The following is a 20,383-nucleotide window of genomic DNA, read 5'->3' on the forward strand; positions in this document are numbered from 1 at the left end:
CACCCTAAAAAAAAAAACCCAAAAGTGCTAAATTCAGCAAGTATCTAAATGCCTATTGTTCTCTAAGTTCAGTAATTCCATCAGGAGCCCTCTTATATCATTGTAAGGGCCACAAGTTCCTTCTGCTAGAAAAAAGGAGAATTACTGCTTTTAGCAAGCAGAAACTTTCCTCAAGACCCTGAGGGAAATGGAAGCCCTTATCCAAATACCTGACCTTGGGAAAAGGACTTCCCTGGGGACCAGACATTCCACTATAATTTAAGAGTAATTTTCCTTCCTCAAGGGGCGGGATGCAGTGTAAGCACTGAGTGGTTCCCTAATTGTGTCCCTTTGTGTCTTAGTCTTACTATATGGGCCTGTTTCCCTCAAATGCTCCCCAAACGGAAGGTCCTGGTGTCTTACTCTTTTTTCCATTATATGGTACCATTTTGATTCCTTTATACTTATTAACTGAACTCTTGCCCTTAATGGCCTCAGGCTCTGGATCTGGACTGCATGCCCTTCATACTTGGGGTTAGGTGTGCCCAATTAGCAAATCTTCAATCTTCCTGTTCTTCATGTAATCAGAAGGGCACAATGGGAATTCCTGTGTGCAGAGTCAACACACTATGATTCCACAGTGGTGGGAATTTTTTCCTAAGAATTACTTTGTTAAAGAGGCTGCCATTTCGGATCTCTGTGAGTTCGAGGCCAGCCTGGTCTACAGAGCTAGTCCAGGACAGGCTCCAAAGCTACAGAGAAACCCTGTCTCGAAAAACCAAAAAAAAAAAAAAAAAAAAAAAAAAGAGGATGCCATTTTATACATTTTCATCCTTCAAAGTCCACACAAAATTTCCAAAAGGAAAAGGCATAAGGGAACTCCCATAACACATAGATTCATTAACAATCAAAGTAAAAGGGTGCTGGAAATCATGATCCACAAACTCAAAATGCTGGAATTTTGTCAAGCAGCAATGGAAACCATGCAGTCCACACCAGAGACCCAAGGATCAAGTAAGGAGAATGGATGGGCCTTACTGTGTGCCCCTAACCACTCACTGCTATGATGCTATGGTAAGGCGGGGAGGCCTTGGTGGGTTGGGCCAAGGTGCTCTGGTGGGTGAGAGAGACATGCTATGCAGACACAGCAGCAGCTTCCGTCAGTGTGGCATGTGGAAAGTTACTCACACCCCAGGAACAGCATCCGCATGGAAGTTTATTTTGAGGGGAGGGGAGAGGGAATGGAGGGAAGGAGAAAGAAGAGAGAGGGAGGGGAGAGAGAGAAGGGAGAGGGAGATAAGAGAGGGAGGGAGGGAGAGGGATCACACCTCATGGGAATGAATAGTAAGAAGAAGAGGGACGGGGGAGAAGGAGTTCTTTTTAAAGGGGACTTTGTCAGGTCACTGGGCGGGCCCCCAAGGGGCGGGCCCCCGCGGGCCAGAATGCCAATACTCACACCTGCAGGTTTTAGTTATGTTGTGTTGTTACATCTGAATGGAAATGACCACCAGGCAGACTCCACCTTGGTTACTTGCAGTTTTAGGCTGGGTGGCACTCCTAGAAGGGAAGACTGATATTAAGTAAGCCACTATGAATGAGATCACCATTAATTTTAATTTGTTCTTGTAGCCCAGACTGAGCTCACTGTAGTCCACTGTGGATGGATACATCACTTACTGAATGAAGTCCATCATTAGGCTGTAATAGGTTTTCTGCTTCTCTTCCCACTCCCATAATAAGTTTCTCCCTGACGCAGTAAGCCAGACTAAGCTGAACTGAAAAAGTATAACAGGTTTATTGAGAGCAACTCCCAGGCGGGTTCTCTGGTCCCAGAGATTGAGGCCAGAGAAGTTATACCCCTGAACTAAAGCAGGGACATTTTTATAGGTTGTAGGAGAGGGGTGATGATGTGTCTGCCACAAGCTGGGTTTGTGCCCAAGAATGGTCAAAGGCTGAGCGCTTAGGCAGTGACTTGAATGGCTGGCAACTTCAAGGACGGGCGGGGGAAGCTGTAATAGCAGCCAAGACTGAGTAACCGGGCTTTTTGGTGCCTTTCCTTTGTTTGGAGACTGAGAAGGCAGAGTTTGGAGAGGTTTCAGGACAGTCAGAGCAGCATAGTGAGACCGTCTTAAAACCAAAACTCCAACAAAAAAAGATTAAAACGAAAACTATTGCCCACTTTATGATTACATCTGAAGGAAGCAGCATTACTTCCTATGTTACTGCTCTTGTACTAAACTTGGGGTTATTTTACCGGGGATGGGGTGGGTCACAGTTGGTGTTTTGAACCCAAGGTCTTCAGCATGTTAAGCACACCACCCCTGGGCTATCAGTCCCGTTAAAGTACACTTGCAATGTAGCGTCCTACCTTGAAATCCTCCAAAACCTGAAGCTTTTCAACATTTAACATAATGCCAGAACTTCTGTAACTCATGTAACTTGTTGCAGCCCAAACCAAGCATGCTAAAACACTGTATAGGCTAGCCTGATGGCTCATTGGTATAGGTGCTTGCTGCCAAACCCAGTGACCTAGGTTCAACCCCTACAACCCAAATGGTGGAAGAGAATTGACTGCTGCCAAGCTATCCTGACCTCCACACATACACTGACAACACATGTATACCCACAACAAAAATAGAAGTTGTAATATCAAGAGGCAACACATATAGTAATGAATACACATGAACTTCTTGTTTAGGTTTGGATCCTGTGGTAGCTTCACTGAGAATGGTCCATGGGCTATGTATTTGAATTCTTGGTCCCCAGTTGATGGAACTGTTCAGGAAAGATTAGATGTGCTACTAGGGGTGGGCTTTGAGATTTCAAAAGCCCAAGCCTTTCCCAGTTAGTTCTCTGTCTACAGATATAAGCTCTCAGCAACTGCTCCAGCACCAGGCCTGCCCACTACATGCTCCTTGCCATGCTGGTCATGGACTCACCCTCTAAACTGTAAGCCCCCAATAAACTTTTTTCCCCCATATAAATTGCTTTGGTCATGGTGTTTCTTCACAGCAATAGAAAAGTAATGAAGGCAGATCCTATCCTAAGACAGCTCATGGCATATAAATAAATATTCTAAAATATGAAATAAGGGACTCAACCCAAATTTGAAGTCACAGGAAGTTAAAGGCACTGGAACTAATGTTTGAAAGCCACATGTTTGTAGCCAATCTGCTCAGTGTTACTGAATTCTTATCTGCTATGGAATAATCCTTCTGTACTCTGTGAATACGTATTACTCTTACTGGTTAATAAAGAACTGACTAGCTGGTAGCCAGGCAGGAAGTATAGGTGGGACAACCAAACTAAGGATGCTGGGATAAAAAAGGGCAGAGTCAGGGAAAAGATGAGCATGCTGTACTAAGAAAAGGCACCGCCAGGTGGTGGTGGTGCATGCCTTTAATCCCAGTACTCGGGAGGCAGAGGCAGGCGGATCTCTGTGAGTTCAAGGCCAGAGTGAGTTCCAGGACAGGCTCCAAAGCTACACAGAGAAACTCTTGTCTCGAAGAACCAAAAAAAGGGGCACCAAGCCACATGGCAGAGCGTAGATAAGAAATATGGGTTAATGTAAATGTAAGAGTTAGCTAGTAACAAGCCTGAGCTATCAGCTGAGCATTTGTAATTAATATTAAGTTTCTGAGTGATTATTTGGGAGTGGCTGCTGGCACAGGAAAACTGCCTACACTTACCTTGTTTCACACTGAGCCAAGAAGCTTCCACATGAATGCACGAAACAGCTCAGCCAAGAACATCCGCTGAGAGAAGAGTAACCACTCAACTTCTATATTCCTAACACCAAAAATGCACTCTGAGTATCACAAGAGTTTATTTAGCAAAAAGTTTCATATGAAAATGTACATGACCCAATTCTACACCCCAATCAAACAGTCCTTAGGGGAAGGATGTGGACTCCTCTTCTGACCAGCCATTGTTTAGACTCTTTCCAAGGCTTCTAACATGATGATGCTGTTTCCTCGTATGACCTAGAGAAAGAAGTCAGTTGAAAAGAATAATTCATTTCAAAGACAAATCATAATACTTTTCCACCATGACACATCAGTGAGGCTTTTCTCAAGGCACAAGGACCAAGTTAATTTTTAAATCCAGATATGAATGAGGTATGGTGGCACACATCCTTTAATCCTAGTAACTCAAGAGGCAGAAGGATCTCTGAGTTCCAGGAAAGCCAGGGATGCAAACCCATTTTAAAAGGGGGTGGTGCGTGGCGTGTGCATGCAGCAAAGCACAACTTGAAGCCTCCTAAGCCTATCAGAAGAGACTGGTATCAGAATTGAAAAGTAATGATTATTACCATAAACTTTTGATTTGAAATGATGCAAAACAATCATTTAAAACACCTGAGTAAAATGGTAAAAAGGGTCTACCTACCTTTATCCTGCTACTACCCCACCTTAACAAAATCATAAAGTCCAAGGGGTTGGGCACTCAGCCCAGTGGATGAGGTCCTACTTTCACCAGGGGAGGTGTGGCGGTTTAAATGAAAACGGCCCCCACAGGCTCATAGGGAGTAGGCTTTGAGGTCTCAGAAGCTCAAGCCAAGCCCTGTGTCAGTCTCTTCCTGTTGCAAATGGATCCAGATGTAGAACTCTCAGCTACCTCTCCAGCACCATGCCTGCCCAAGTGCCACCATACTTCCAATCGTGATAATGGACTAAACCTCTAAACTGTAAGAAAGCCTCAATTAAACGTTTTCCTCTATCAGAGTTTCGGTGATCATGTTGTCTTATCACAGCAATAGAAACCCTAACTAAGATGGGAGGTGTAGGAGGAGAGAGGATATGACCTCTTATCACCACAAGAAAGTCCTTATATTAATCCCACAAACAAATCTGGGCTCACCACTTATGAGGATTATGGTATATAAGACATGTCCTACAAGACAAACAGCAATTTAAAATCTGTATCCTATTGAGGAATACAAAAACCTTTCTTTTGTGGCCATAGAACTATTGCTTAATAGATGTAGCAAAGTCTATGTCTAATATGAAAGCTCAGCTGCATATGGTGATTGCTCAAACCTGTAATCCCAGCCCTTTCAGAGCCTGAAGCAAGAGTACCCTGAGTTCCAAGCCATAAAGCCAGACCCTGTCTTAAAAAAAAAAGTATGTGTGTGGGGGCTTTCCCTCTGCTTCTGGTTTACTTTATTTTCTGTCATGAATGGCTGTCATTATGTTTAACATCCATGCCAAGAATGCAAAGTAGTGCCTTATGTGTGCTAGGAAAGCATTGTAACACTGACCTACATTCCGAGGCCCAAAACCTGATTATTTTATATGAAAATTTTTTCTTATGTGAAAGTTTTGCCTGCATGTATGTATATATACCATATGTATGCCTAGTGCCTAAGAAGGCCAGAGGAGGGCATTGGATCCCCCGGAACTGTGGTTAAGGATTGTTGGGAGCTGCAGTGTGGGTGCTAGGAATCAAACCCAGTCCTCTGCAAGAGCAACAAGTGCTCTTAAGTGCTGAGCCAGGAGCTGGAGAGATGGCTCAGTATTAATAGCACTAGCTCTATCTGTACCTCCAGTTCCAGAGGATCTAACACCCTCTTTTGGAATCCATAGCCATCAGGCATATACATGGTACACAGACATACGTGCAGGCAAAACACCCATGCTGTGGGATGGTCTGTATGTCAAGTGTGTTGCTGATTGGTCAATAAATAAATCACTGATTGGCCCGTGGCCAGGCAGGAAGTATAGGCGGGACAAGGAGGAGAATAGAGCTAAAAAGTAAAAGGCTGAGAGAGAGAGACACTGCCAGCCGCCATGATGAAAAACAGCATGTAAAGATGCCGGTAAGCCACGAGCCATATGACAAGGTATAGATTAATAGAAATGGATTAATTTAAGCTGTAAGAACAGTTAGCAAGAAGCCTGCCATGGCCATACAGTTTGTAACCAATATAAGTCTCTGTGTTTACTTGGTTGGGTCTGAGCGGTTGTGGGACTGGCGCAGGTGAGAGAGATTTGTCCTGACTGTGGGCCAGTCAGGAAAACTCAAGCTACACACCCATACACATAAAATAAGAATAATTAAACAAACAAAAACAACCAAGTCATTTTTTGCCAGCTCCTGAAACCTGTATCTTAACAAGGTATCCTGGGGCATCATATATGTTAGAGAATTTTTACTGTAACCAAAAGCCTGGCTATGTATGCCCATTTCTTATAGGGCAAAGCTCAAAAATGTTTTCCAACAGCTAACTATTTTAAGACCTATGCTGAAAAGGCTCTGCAGAAATGAGATCTTATCTACAGGTACCTGGAATATTACCACAGATGAATGTGTACATAAATAAAAGCAGAGAGGAAATGCAAAGTCCCAATCTTTCCTTTTATTTGCCTTTCATTAGATAACTAACTTGGATTTAATCTGAGAAGTTGATATAAGGGAAGTGAAAACATATTCTAAAAGATAAAAGAAAAGGACCCCCTGACATCCACCTTTACTTACCACCATGCCGATGTTATTCTGCTGCCCACTAGTTGCCATCTCCACACACTCATCAATCACAAGATTCATAAAGGGATCAAAGCCCCGTAGTATTCCTTGTACATGTCGGCCACCATTTAACTTCACTGTAAGGAGGGAAAAAAGAAGTTTCAATAAAGCCCTTAACTGTTAACCATCCATCACAGATCAGGTGGGAAAAGAAAGGTTGTTAGGATGTGTGACTCCACTACCCTTCCTATCTGCCCAACACTGGGCCAATATTTTAGGTCTTCTTTTCCTATATTTTATAGCCTTTAAGATCCTATGAAGACATTACATGTGATGTCTCATGATTATAATCCCAGCACTTGGCATAATGAAGGACTGATTCAAAAGGAGTTTGAGACCAGACTGGGCCACATAGCAAGACCCCATATCAATGACTCCTCACCAATAAAACCTCCCCGACATAAATAAGTAAAGTAGTATTACCTTTACACAAAGGAACTGAAATTCCAAATAACAGGGTTCAAGGTTAAGAGCTGTTATATAGTAGAGCAGAGAATCAAATGAAGGCTAAAACCCTTGTATTTTAAAATTTCAATATACTACATTGCATGGGTCAGGCTTCTATTTAAGTCTGTATTTCCTACACATTCACAGGAAACAGCAATTGATAAAGTTTCAAATATTACAACATAGGAAACTCCTAATTCTGTCAATGTCAGGGAGGCACAGATGGAATCATCTAAAGTATTAGGTATTGGCAATTAGAAATTAGGCAAAGAAAAAAAGTCAAGCTAGAACTTTGAGAAACCTGATGAATGGAGATGAATTAGATGATTTATACTTTAAATTTCTATAACGTGTTTCCAAAGATTAAATTATTGCTAAGACAGACAGAAAGAAACTGAGTAATTGAAGTAGTGGCAAACTTACATGATAACTTCTTGTCCATAAATCTGAAAAAGCAAGAGTAAAAATTATGATTTACTTAAAGAAAAATTCTAAGCATAAACAAGCGCAGAATCAGTTACCCTCACACATACACAAAATAAAATAAGTCTTAAAAAAAAAGTATTTTGCAGGCCGGGCGGTGGTGCCGCACGCCTTTAATCCCAGCACTTGGGAAGCAGAGCCAGGCAGATCTCTGTGAGTTTGAGGCCAGCCTGGTCTACAGAGCGAGATTCAGGACAGTCTCCAAAACTACACAGAGAAACCTTGTCTTGAAAAAAACCAAAAAAGTATTTTGCTCAGGTCAGTGGTGGAGCACACCTTTTAATCCCAGCACTCAGGAGGTTCTGAGTTTGAGGCCAGCCTGGTCTACAGAGCAAGTTCCGAGACAACTAGAGCTGGTGAGAAGATTCAGTGGGTAAGGACATTTGTTGCCAAACCTGATTTTGATTCCTGGAACCCATATGTTGGAAGCAGAGAATGAATTCCTTAAAATGTCCTTTAACCTCCATATCTGGCACATGTAACACACCCACAAACCAATGTAAAAAGTAACTCTTTAAAATTTGTACAACAGAAACACAACATTTAAAACAGTAAAAATCTGGTATTGTGTGTGTGTATGAGCGTACGTGTACCAGAGCAGTTGTCATTAGCAGCCAGAAGAGCATCAGATGTCCTAAAACTTGTCATAGGCAGTTGTGATTTGCCCTGGGTGGATGCTGAGAACTGAACTCAGGTTGCTCTTAAGTGCTGAGTTAAGAGCTCCCAAATCCCACATTGTTGTCGTGGGCTAGTATATTTAAACTATTTTAATAGGCAATATAGTGAGTATTTATACTAATTACAAAGATTTTGTTACATTTTGGTTATTCCTAAAATAACAAAACTATATGTAATTCAGCAAATATAGCTAGCGTTGGTCTGAAATTCTGTAGCCCAAGCTGACCTCAATTTTTCAATCTTCTTGTTTCAGCCTCGTGTGTGTGTGTGTGTGTGTGTGTGTGTGTGTGTGTGTGTGTGTGTGTGTGAGAGAGATATTTCAGGGATGTGCCAATTAATAGTGTTTTATTTAACATTAAAGCATTAAGTTTAAGTGTTCAGGATAGATCTCAACAAGTATTAGTGAAATAAGTGTATACTTTGAAACTTTAATTTGGATTAAATGTGAAAATCTAATTCCATAAAGACATATAAGATGATTAAGACAAAGTCAAGTCACTTAGAACTCACTCATCTGTATATCTATCTGTTTGTGTCTGTGTGAATGTATGTTGTTCGTAAGTAGGTACTCAAAGAGGGTGTTAGATCCCCTGAAAAAGCAGGAAGCACTCATAATCAGTGAGCCATCTCTTCAGTTCCCAAATCAGCTTTTTTTTTTTGGAGACAGAATTTCTCTTTATAACCCTGGCTGTCCTCGAACTCACTCTGTAGATCAGGCTAGCTTTGAACTCAAAATATCTGTCTGCTCCTGCCTCTGGGATTAAAGGAGTGTGCTACCATAGCCCTGCTAGCTAAAATTTCTTTAAAACTTATTTTGTGTTCATCATGGTGCCAACATGGAAGTCATAGCACAACTTCAAGGAGTTAGTTCTCTCCTTCAACTGCTGTCTTCCAGGAACAGGCTAGAAAATTTCCTTTCCTCTCTCCCTTCCCTTCTTCCCTCACTCTACTGATGACTGAATCTGGAGCCCCAACCATTCTAGGCAAATATTCTTCCACTGAGCTATACCCACATCTCTCTTTTTATCTTTCTGTTGAGACGTCTTACTTAATTACCCAGGCTGGCTTTGAACTTGCAGTTCTTTGCCTCAGCTTCTCAGTAACAGATATTTCAGGCATGTGCTACCAGGCCTGGCTTCATCGAGTTTTAATGTATAGAGCATCATAGAAGAATTCAAATATAAATTTAAGCCACAGAGTCTGATGGAAGTGGGAAGTAGATATATTTACAAATAACATTTATAAAACTCTAAATTTTTTTTTTTTTCCCCCTGTGTAGCCTTGGCTGTCCTGGAACTAGCTCTATAGACCAGACTTGCCTTATACTCAGAGATCCACCTGCCTCTGCCTCCCTGAGTGCTGGGATTAAAAGTGCACCACCATCACCTGGCTTAAAACACTAAATTTTAATAGGAGTTCTTTCATAAAGCAACAAACACAGGAGCATGCTTAATTCTTACAAGTCATGTACTATTATTACTACATTATATAGATGGAGCACCAAGGCTCAGTGTGGTGGTTTAAATAAGAATGGTCTCCAAAGGGTCATATATTTGTATGCTTAGTCCCCAGCTGATGAACTGTTTGGGAGGAATTAGGAGGTATATTCTTGTTGGAGGAGTTGTCCCTGGGGTTTTGAGGTTTCAAAAACCAATGCCAGGATGGGCGTTGGTGGTGAGTTCCAGGACAGCCAGGGCTACGCTGAGAAACCCTGTTTCCAAACACCAAAACCAAACAATGCCAGGCTGTGTCTCTCTGCTTTGCTTGCTTCTCATCATAACCATGGGCTAACCCTCTAAAATTGTAAGTGAGCCCCCAATTAAATACTTTTCTTCATGAGAATTGGTCACGGTGTCTCTTCACAGCAATAGGACACTAAGACATCAAGGTTTAGAACATTGTTCTCAGTCATATACCAAGTAAGAATATGGCTACTGGACTGCAGATGGAGGGGCTTCTGGACTAGGAAATCTGGATTTGACTTTGCAGCGATAAATTGTTACAGCAGAGTCAACCAGTGGCAAGATTTACTGTGGCAACAAATTTTAAGAGGTGGGAAGGATAGCTCTGTGTTTAAGAGGGTGCTCTTCCAGAGGTCCTGAGTTCAATTCTCAGCAACTACATGGTGGCTCACAACCATCTGGTGCCCTCTCCTGTTGTGCCAGGCAGAACACTGTATACATAATAAATAAAATCTAAAAGAGGTGGGAAGAAGAATGCACTTAGGCTAAGGAGCTCAACTTTGAAATTACTGAGATATTTGGCTAGATGTGATTTAAGAACCACTGAGTTACACTAAACCAGGAGTGAAAGCTGTGAAAGAAGGATTTATGAGAAAATAAAGGAGGCAGATCTAACAGTATTTCAAAATTCATTAAATCTAGGGATGAGAAAGGTATCAACTTCAGCGAACAGGGTTAAAGTTCAGTGGTAGAGTAGCATGCACAAGGCCCTGCCTCAACCACACCACCACAAACAAGCCAACAAACAAGTCAAAACAAGACTAATACAGTCTTTGAAAGGCCCAAGTAGTGTCTGTTAAGAATCAAAGGGCATTTATGATTACAAGTAGAGAACAGTCCTTTTGTTTAAAACCAATAACCATTTTTTCCCCCAATTTCTGATGAATCCAGACAATACAAGACTTCATTCACTAGCTCATTAATAAAATCAACAGCGCAGAGTAATTTCTACTTTTAAAAATATTTATATATTTACTTATGGCTTAGTAAATCTTTAACAGATCCAACTAAAAATGAAGGGGTTTCACATAGAGGTTTCTTGGATAAAAATGTGCACTCAAATATAAAATTAGTAAATGTGATCTTTTCCCTGCATTGGAGTCTTTACAGAACCAGTGATAAACAGGCTATACACAAAGCAGATTATTTAGCCACACCAGAAAAACGACCCAGTATTAATCTTGTACTCTGCAGTCTATTGACTATGCAGGATCTCAGCATTACAAATGGGACAGGCTCAGACCAGTCAGTAGTGTCTGAGGAGAAAAAAGCTTTAAACTAGGTCTTGTTTTACGGGGTGCAGAAAAAAATCCTGCAAAAACTAGTTGTCTCCGATTAGAAAATGGATGTTCCTCCACTGACTTATTACCAGGCCAGATACCACACATTCAAATTTAACCTGCATGCAAGAAGGCAAGCAGGTGTATGTCTGACAATGCAACAGAAACCTAATTCTTAGGGCTGGAGAAACGGCTCAGCACTTTCTGCTTTTCCAGAGAACCCGAGTTTGGCTCTTAGTACCCACACCAGCAGGTTCACAACCTCCTACAACTACTGCTCTACCGGATCCGACGCCCTCTCTGGCCTCCGCAGGCACCGCATCCACATGCACAAACATACGCACAATTAAACATGTCTGTGAGCAATAAAAAAAAAAGGGGGATGAATTCTCGATGAATGCAATAGAATGTGCACATTTATTTAAACAGAACACACTGCCTCACTATAGACTTAAAAATTTTTAAAAGGGGGCAAGTAAGAGGAACGGTATTTCTCAAAAAGAAATACATTCTCTCTCTCTCTCTTTTTTTTCTGGTGACAGGGTCTCACTTTTTAGCCTAGACTGCCCTGGAACTCGCGGTAATCCTCCTGCCTTAACCTCCTGAGTACTGGTCCCTTAGATGAGCGCCACCAAGCCCAGCTGCAAATGCATTTTTTTTTTTAAATATGAGACAGCTTTTTTGTGTACTAGCCCTAGTTCTCTTGGAACTCGCTTTGTAGACCAGGCTGGCCTCTGCCTCCCAAGTACTGGGATTAAAGGCGAAAGCCACCACGCCCGGCTTTCCAAATGCACTTAAAAAACATTTTCATTTTATGTGTGGTGGTGTTTTGCCTGCATGTATATCTGTGTGATGGTGTCAGACCTTGGAGTTGTGACAGTTGTGAGATGCCATGTGGGTGCTGAGACTTGAACACGAGTCCTCAGGAAGAACAGCCAGCGTTTTTAACCACTGAGCCATCTCTCCAGCCCCTCAAATGCACTTTTAAAAGCTGTGAGTTTCCGCATCCTCACAGACAACCACGCGCCTCGCTGTTGACTGCAGCCTTGGTCCCGTCCCTAACCAGGTAGCCCTCTGGCCGCCCGCTTAGAGTCCAGCTTTGGGAAAGCGGAGGAACCTCCACCGCGGTAACCATGCCGACCGGACCTCAGGGCCACTTCCGGCTCCCAGGAGCGCCGGGACCTGCGGCCGCAGCCGAGGAAAGGCGGGAGGAGGGTTGGCGCGGCCGGGGGGCCTCGGTCGGGCCGGCTTTACTCACTTCTTCAGCTCGGGAGGGTGGGCCTTGCTCATGGCGACTTTTCAGCGGGCTCGGGACGATGGAAAAGAGCGGGCGGCCTCACAAACGCACGCGCAGCAGGCCGGGCGCCGATGTCTGACGTCACTACCGCGCGAGGCAATCATCACTTCCATCTCGCGATACTGAGAAGGACGCCCGAACCAACGCCACACTTCCGGTTGCGTCGTCAGTGACTGGCTAGGATTGAGAGGCGGGGCCTGGGCTAAGCGTCCTTTGTGTGAAATTGAAGTGCAGCTTTCGCGCTTCTTTGCTTGTCACTTTTTCCGTTAATTTCTCCCTTTCCTTTTTTCTCGTTACATTTTCGTCGTTTCTCCTTCCCTTTCCTCTCTTCCCATGCCCTCCCCGTTTTTGATGTAATTCATGCGGACCTCGAGCTCACGGTGTAGTCGAAGCTGACTTGAAATCCATCTTCCTGGCTCCGCCTCCTGTGCTAGGATTACAGGCTGCCGCACCGCGCTGCCCTTTATTTCCTAAGCGTACCCGTAAGGCGAAGGTGAGGGCTCCTGAAGCATCCAAATTAATCAATGGCTTCCCTGCACCAGTAGCGGGAAGGGGCCGAGGCTGATTCTAGGATGTGAATCCGGAGTCTGGAGTATTCTTGACCCATATAGTCCTGCAGTTCTGCTTCCAGATCCCCACTTAGCACACCACGGCCCCTGTACATAAAACGTGAGGCGTACCACAAGAAAGCCCTGAGGTCTTGAGCCTGCCTCCTGAGTGCTGAGAGTAAAGGTGTGCACCTCCCCAGGGGTGGCCCTCAGGCCCTCAGTGACTTGGGCTTTCTCGCTTCAGTCATGCAGAAAACGTCCCCACAGACATGCTGTCTACAGACCTGCCAGTTGGAGGCAGTTCAACTGAGGTTCATACCATGTGACTAGTTTGTGTCGTTGACAAAATCCAACCGGAACAAGGAGTCTTAACTGTATACTCTTTCCACCACTTGCTGTTAGGGGTCTCAGTATGTAGCCCAGGCTGTCCTCAAACAAGGGCGGTCCTCCTCCTCTCAACCTTGGAAGTACTGAGTTTACAGGTATGCACCCTTAATCCTATTATTTTCTGGAGGGGCTTTCGAGACAGGTCTCTGTGTAGCCTGGCTATCCTCAAACTCAAGAGATCCACCTGCCTCTGCCTCCCATGTGCTGGGATTAAAGGTGTTATGCCACCATCGCTTGGCTCTGGGTATCTTTTCTACATTAACAGACTTTAAGCCATGATGCTCTGACTTTCCCTTAGTGCTTTCCATCTACTACTATGCACTCTCAGGATGTCTTAAAATTCAGAGGCATACTGATATATCACTACCCACTAGGAAAAAGTTGGAGACCATGAAACTTTATTTAAAAACAAAACCACTTGGAAAATATATCACAGGCTTGACAGCAAACTGACAAGTATTATCACCGTTTCAAGTAATTAATTGGTATAAATACAACATAGTGCTTATCCAAAAGATAAGGTGCCATGTTGGGGCAGCAACACTGCACTGCAAAGCCCCAGGCAAAAATGGCATTTGGTAAGGTGTGTACCTGTCTAGCTCTATAGTGGTCCTAGCTTTCCTTGGCCCAAGCTGCTTACTTTTAGGCTTCCTTGTGCTAGAGGATTACCTCTAAAAGGCTCTGTGAATTCAAGGGGCCGAGGGAGTAATACTGGGTTTGGACTTTTATTCTGTAAAATTTAGGTTTTCCCAAACCTAGTACTTCTCAACAGTTACTATTTGACTGTTTATTCTCAGCTACTGGTATGTGACTGACAATCAAACTCCCTTGCTCTTCATGGGAATGTGTCACTTTGCCACAGAAGTCAGAGAAGGAAACTGTTTCCCATGCACAGTATACTGCCCTGCTTTTTCAGGGGCTTCCAGAATGACAGAATTTGAAGAAATGGACTTTCCCATCTTGATGGCCAAAACTTACAAGGAACCTTTAGAAGCTATTCAAACTTCTCTCCCTCCTGTATCTTAAATCCACTTTGTGCTCTTGCATGTAAGACAAACAGAAAAGATCTAGAAGGAAACCCTTTCCTCCCTCTAAATGACTAGCTGACTGTTGTTTCAGAGCACATGCAAGGTGTGTGTGGTAAACAGGAGCTTGGCAAAGAAACACACTTCTCAAACTTTACCAGCAGGTTGAGGAAAGCTGCCAGCTCGGATGTCTATGTAGTGAGAATCTGAGCCCTCGGTATAAGGGCAATCTCTACTGCCAGAACAAGCACTGGCCCATGACAATTTAGATCTAGAATTCTCCCCTGTGCTATCTGTGATCCAAATTTTAGCACCAGCTTCTTTCCACTTCACCTTCTAAGATCCAGATGCAAAGGAACTGGTGTCCAGAGGTGAGTGGCATTTGCCTGGAACTTGCTGTGTCCTGAGTTTTCCTCATTCATAAACACTGCTTATAAACATTGCTAAACTTCCATTCCTCCTTTTAAATATCGTGCCCTCAGCCCCACGGTCACTGGCAAACAATTTTATTTCCCGATGGATGACAGAGACTCCTTCATCTTTTTGGTCATTGTTGGGATGAGGTGCATGTGGTCGTCCACACACTTGGCCACACAGCTGTCCAGCTGCCGCTTCACCTGCAGCTCCTTATTTCCGGCGTCTATCGAGTCTTTGGCTTTGTCATTGCAATGCATGGTGCACCGGGCCAGGCGGTCCTGTGGTGAGGAGAAGAGAGAGAAGGCTGAGGAGCTGGCTTCTACTGTCTAAAGAGTGTTGGGCCCATGCTAGGCTCTGGGCTACAGGCTTCATACAGATTGCCTCTCTGCCCGTTACTAAGTGCAATATTTTCTTAGCTAAAACAAAATACCACTGGGAAGGCTTAGACTAAGCACTGTTAGAAAGCAAAGGAATGAAAAAATGAATTTTATTCAAGATGGTGGCAGCAAACGAAAGACTATTGTTAGATTTTTCTTTTCTTCCATTTTTCATGTGTGGTGTTGTGTGTTTTTGGATGTGTGTATTTGTGGATGTGGAGGCCCAAGGTCCAAGTTGGGAACCATCCTCCATTGCTCTTCCAATAGTCACTGAAGCAGGGGCTCTCACCCAAACTCAAAGCTCACTGATATGGCTAGTCTTGCTTGCCAGCTTGCTCTAGAGAGTCTCTGTTTCTGTCTTCCGAGGCTGGAACTACAGGTGGGCTGCCATGCCAGAGACAATGGTTTCTGGTGAACTGAACTCCGAGCATGTTTGCGTGGCAAGTGCTTTAACCCCTGAATCATCTCCCTAGCACACATTTTAATTCCTTAATGTTTGTCTTTGCTACAGAAAAACAATCCAAACATTTGTCAAGCATCTACTGTGTGCCAGGCTTTCTTCTAACAAGAAATACAGAGAGGATCAAAGCGTAAGTGTTCCTGCTCACATGGGATTTATAGTAGACATGTTAAGAAGAGAGTTGGGCCGGGCGGTGGTGGCGCACACCTTTAATCCCAGCACTCGGGAGGCAGAGCCAGGCGGATCTCTGTGAGTTCGAGGCCAGCCTGGGCTACCAAGTGAGTCCCAGGAAAGGCGCAAAGCTACACAGAGAAACCCTGTCTCGAAAAACCAAAAAAAAAAAAAAAAAAGAGAGTTGGACATGTGAATCAGGAGTTCAGGGGGTGAGGTCTGAAGCAAGAGGTCTGAACGTAAGCACGGTCAGGGGTGTCTAACATTCTGGCTTCTCTTGGCCATTCTGCTATCTACAAACTTTATGCTCAAGAAATGTAAAACTACCAGTTGTAGTGGTACATGCTTTTAATCCCAGCACTTGGGAGGCAGAGGCAGGAAGGATCTCTGTGAGTTCAAGGCCAGCCTAGTCTACGAAGCAAATTCCAAGACAGCTAAGGCTGTCACACAGAGAAATCCTGTCTCAAAACCAAAAAAAAAAAAAGATACATGCAAATGTCTCAAAATAGTTTAAAAAGGTTTTTAATTTTATGTTGGGCTGCATATGGCCCAGAAGCCACTGGTTGGGCACCCCTACTGTAGGATATTAACAGTTATGAGAAAAGAAACCAGGACCGATGCTAGCCTGTATACTCTACTGGGCAGAGGCTGGAAAGGGGAAAAGCCAGCAAAGGAGGCAGAGGTAAATGGCCTAGAGGGTGGAAAACCAGGAGTGAAGTATGTGGACAGGGTCAGGGCAGAGGGCTGAGCACTGCCTGCTGGACCTAGCCCCATGGGTACCCTCCTCATCACCACCGTGAGCAGCTCTGTGAGCAGCTCCGAAAGTGTAAGTTAGCCTGGAGTGATTGTGAAGGGAAGGAGAAACTTCTATAGCAACCCAAGAACCAACTTTTTAAAGATCTCATCTAGAAATTTCTCAAAATGAAAAAGTGCAATAATCTGCCATTATTATTTCACAATGGCTGGGCCTTTGAAGAGTTTTGTACATCAGAGTGTGAAAGTGTATCCCATGTTAGGTGGAACAAGAGTGCTTGCTTCCAAATCCCACAAAACACACTTAGAAGGAGGGAGAAAAATGAAGGTATGGAAAGGTTTGTTCCAAGAGAGAAAAGGAGATTTTATAGTACACTGTAGGGGCCTGGTGTCACAGGTTTGTAATCCCAGCACTTGGGAGGCAGACACAGTAGGATTGCTCCGATTTTCAGGCCACTCTGGGCCACAGAGCTGAGACCCTGTCTCAAAAAACTGAATACTAATGCTTTTTATGACTGGGTTTTTTGTACCATGGAAGCCTCTCTCCAGGTGTCCAATAGGTGACATTCTGGGGAGAATTTAAGACCACAAACACTGTGAAGGACTGACTCTAATCTGCACCTTTTAAACTGTGTGTGTGTGAACTGGCATGTGTGCTGGGTAAGCCTATAACATCAGAGGTCAACTTGCTTCTCTCCTTCCATCTTTTTTTTTCCCCCAAGACAGAGTTTCCTCTGTGTAGTTTTGGTGCCTGTCCTTGATCTTGCCCTATAGTCCTGGCTGGCCTTGAACTCACAGAGATCCGACTGGCTGTTTCCAGAGTGCTGTGATTAAAGATGTGCACCACCACCGCTCTGCCTCCTAAGTGCTGGGATTAAAGGCGTGCACAACCACCACCCGGCACACCTTAATTCTTTTTATTTGTTTTTGAGACAGGGTTTCTCTGAGTTTACCTCGCTGTCCTGGAGCTGGCTCTCTGGACCATGCTGGCCTTGAACTCAGAGATCCACCTGGCTGTTTCCCGAGTGCTGTGATTAAAGATGTGAGCCATCACCGCCTGGCTACTCTCTTTCCATCTTTATGTGGATTCTGGGGATCAAACTCAAGTTGCCAGGCTTGTGTGGCAAGTACTGAGCTAGCCACTAATCTGTATCTTTTACAGACCTTAGTCCACTTTTCAGGAAATTTCATTATTTTAGAAATGAATCAAAGAGGAAGAACTCATGAGATCCTACTCTTAGCTGAGGAACTACTAGCAGGTCCCCCCCCCCCCCCCCCCACGAGACAGGGTTTCTTTGTATAGCACTGGCTATCCTGGAACTTGCTCTGTAGAACAGGCTGGCCTTGAACTCAGAGATCCTCCTGCCCCTGCCTCCTGAGTGCTGGGATTAAAGGGGTTCGCCACCACTGCCTGGTTGATAGTTACAAAAAATATTTGTATTTGTGTTCCTGAATATATGTATGTGCACCATGTGTGTGCAGGAACCTGCAGAGGTCAGAAGAGTTGTCATATCCCATGGAATTGGAGTTGCAGATGGTTGTGAGCTGCCATGTGGGTGCTGGGAACCCAACCTGGGTCTTCTTTAAGACCAGTGAGTGCTCTTCCCCACTGAGCCATCTCTCCAGCCCTGAGCCAGTAGGCAGTTAAAGGTTGCTGCAGGAAGAAGTCCTTTGCCTTTAGTGATTTCACCACTGTTAAAACTGCCCTTGCTCGTGCAATCTACCTTCATTAAATCCAGAGTGAACAGTAAAAAAAAAAAAAAAAAAGAGGAAGACTTGTAAAAAGGGGTCCAGGAGAGAGGAAGGGGTAAAAATGTTCTCTAAATATATTACAGGTATGGAATAGTCAAAGAGTTGAATAAAATAACTGAGATTATGTTTTACTTTTTTTTTTTTGAGATTTTACCTTTTATGTGTATGAGTGTTTGCCTAAGTGTCTGTGCACCACATGTGTGCAGTGACCGCAGAGGGCGGAAGAGGGCTTCAGATCCCCTGTGACTGGAGTTACACATGACTTCCAGCCACCATGTGGGTGCTGCCCCTCTGGAAAGCAGCCAGTGCTCTTAACTGCTGAGCCGTCTCTACAGCTCCAAGTTAAAAGACATTTTAAGGAGTTTGATACTACACAGCATAGACTGTATTTGTCACTCAGCACGTCAAATGACATGCCAATGGCACAGACACTTGGCTATAAACTCCCTTGGTAACTCTCCATTACTACGGGTAAATTACATCTCATCTCCATGGGAAAACATGGCACAACTTAAGAGCACTCAACTCCTAGGGCTTTTTCCAAAACTTCAAACCCCAAGAATACCAGTTAGCCAACAGACTGCCACCAGTCTTAACAGAACTAAGGCCCTAAAGCAGAATAAATGCTTCTCATCTCCCGTCAAAGAGCTGTTCAAGGACTTGAGAACTCTGTCGCATTCCTCACCTGGAACCTTTCCAGCTCACTGGTCACCAAGGCCTGAGCTTGAGCCAAAGGCGCATGGCAGCGCTCGATGCATTGGTGCACCTGCTGCATAGATGCCTGGTTGTCCTCACAGCAGTTGGCGCTACACCGGAACATGAGGCCCTGGGGAGCGAGAGCAGAGCCTGGTTAGAAAGGAAAGACTCCCAGGACAGCCCACCAAGGACTACAGGGGTTCGGAGGCTATGCTGCTACCTGTATGGTCCTCGCCATCCTTTGCTTCACTTACCCTGAGAAAATACAATCAGGACTTCCTAAGACTGGGACGATGACCCCGCCTAGCGTTTGTGGGCTGGGGATATACGTACTTGCCTAGTTCTAATTAAGCCCTGTGTTCCATCCGGCATCGCATAAACACCAGGGTGGTGGCTCATGCCTGTAATCCCAGCACTCCGAAGGTGGAGGAAGGGAGATGAGAGTTGGAAGCCAACCTGGGTTAAACGACAGCCTCTCTGTTGCTACTAGCTCACTGGTACACAACGCACCCAAGACTGGGCGGAAAAAAAAAAAAAAACCACGTTCTGAAACCCAGGTATCTGCAGCAGAGTTCAGAGGTCGGCCTGGTTAGTCAACGCCCCACCAGGGGACAACCCACACAGTCGACGGTGGGGTCGTAAGGTCGTGAAGGCAGCAAGGAAAGGGAGGCGGGGCCGCGCCCACGGTGTTCAGGGATCGTGGCATCTGAACCAGCACTGGACAGCCCCAAGAGACTTCCGCCTGGTGGTTCTCCTGAGCGGGTCCCTTCGGGCCTCGCGCCGGATCACCTCAAGGGCGGCCGAACACCCGTAGCCGAGGCCAGGCAGGAGGAAACGGCCCCGCGCGAGGCCTTGAGCTCGAACGTCACCGCCCCACTCCCGCCCGAGCTTTCCAATCCCACCCCAGTGCAGGGCCGCGCCGCTACCTGCATCTTCCGGATGTTCTCTCTCTCTACACTTTTCACCATGGCGTCCACAGCCTCCTGCACTCGGAGTTGCTGCACCTCCGCCATGGCGACCCTGTGCTGCGCCGTGCGGGCGCCCGCGTGCACTCGCTGCGCCCCGCCCCTCCCTCGCGCCCCGCCCCTCCCTCGCGCCCCGCCCCTCCCTCGCGCCCCGCCCCTCCCTCGCGCCCCGCCCCTCCCTCGCGCCCCGCCCCTCCCTCGCGCCCCGCCCCTCCCTCGCGCCCCGCCCCTCCCTCGCGCCCCGCCCCTCCCTCGCGCCCCGCCCCTCCCTCGCGCCCCGCCCGCCGGGTCACAGGGTAGTCTACGGGGTACCTTGCCCCACCCCCTGGCCATCGCGCACCTTGCGCTCAGCACGCACTCCCTTCCCGGGCCCTCATCGCCCCCTGGCGTCCAGATTGAGC

General features: G+C 45.3%; 2 protein-coding genes across 3 annotated transcripts; both read right to left on the reverse strand.

Annotated features, from left to right (window-relative positions):
- Positions 1–3,781: 3,781 nt before the first annotated feature.
- Positions 3,782–14,757, reverse strand: Snrpg (small nuclear ribonucleoprotein polypeptide G). Of its 2 annotated transcripts, none has more exons than XM_052720975.1 (4): positions 12,393–14,757; positions 7,375–7,397; positions 6,457–6,581; positions 3,782–3,962 (listed from the first exon to the last, which is right to left on the reverse strand). In XM_052720975.1, exons 1-4 carry the CDS (start codon positions 12,422–12,424, stop codon positions 3,912–3,914), a joined length of 231 nt encoding a protein of 76 aa, XP_052576935.1. In that variant the 5' UTR covers positions 12,425–14,757; the 3' UTR covers positions 3,782–3,911. The 2 variants fall into 2 exon arrangements, with proteins under 2 accessions (XP_052576935.1, XP_052576934.1); XM_052720974.1 differs by having other exon boundaries at positions 6,447–6,581.
- Positions 14,758–14,881: 124 nt separating this feature from the next.
- Fam136a (family with sequence similarity 136 member A) lies at positions 14,882–20,074 on the reverse strand. The gene is made up of 3 exons (XM_052720973.1): positions 19,944–20,074; positions 19,007–19,147; positions 14,882–15,086 (listed from the first exon to the last, which is right to left on the reverse strand). Exons 1-3 carry the CDS (start codon positions 20,028–20,030, stop codon positions 14,898–14,900), a joined length of 417 nt encoding a protein of 138 aa, XP_052576933.1. The 5' UTR covers positions 20,031–20,074; the 3' UTR covers positions 14,882–14,897.
- Positions 20,075–20,383: the final 309 nt, after the last annotated feature.

This window comes from Peromyscus californicus, unplaced genomic scaffold (assembly GCF_007827085.1).
Source record: "Peromyscus californicus insignis strain IS unplaced genomic scaffold, ASM782708v3 Scaffold_6__1_contigs__length_162567912, whole genome shotgun sequence".
Classification (NCBI taxonomy): Eukaryota; Metazoa; Chordata; class Mammalia; order Rodentia; family Cricetidae; genus Peromyscus; species Peromyscus californicus.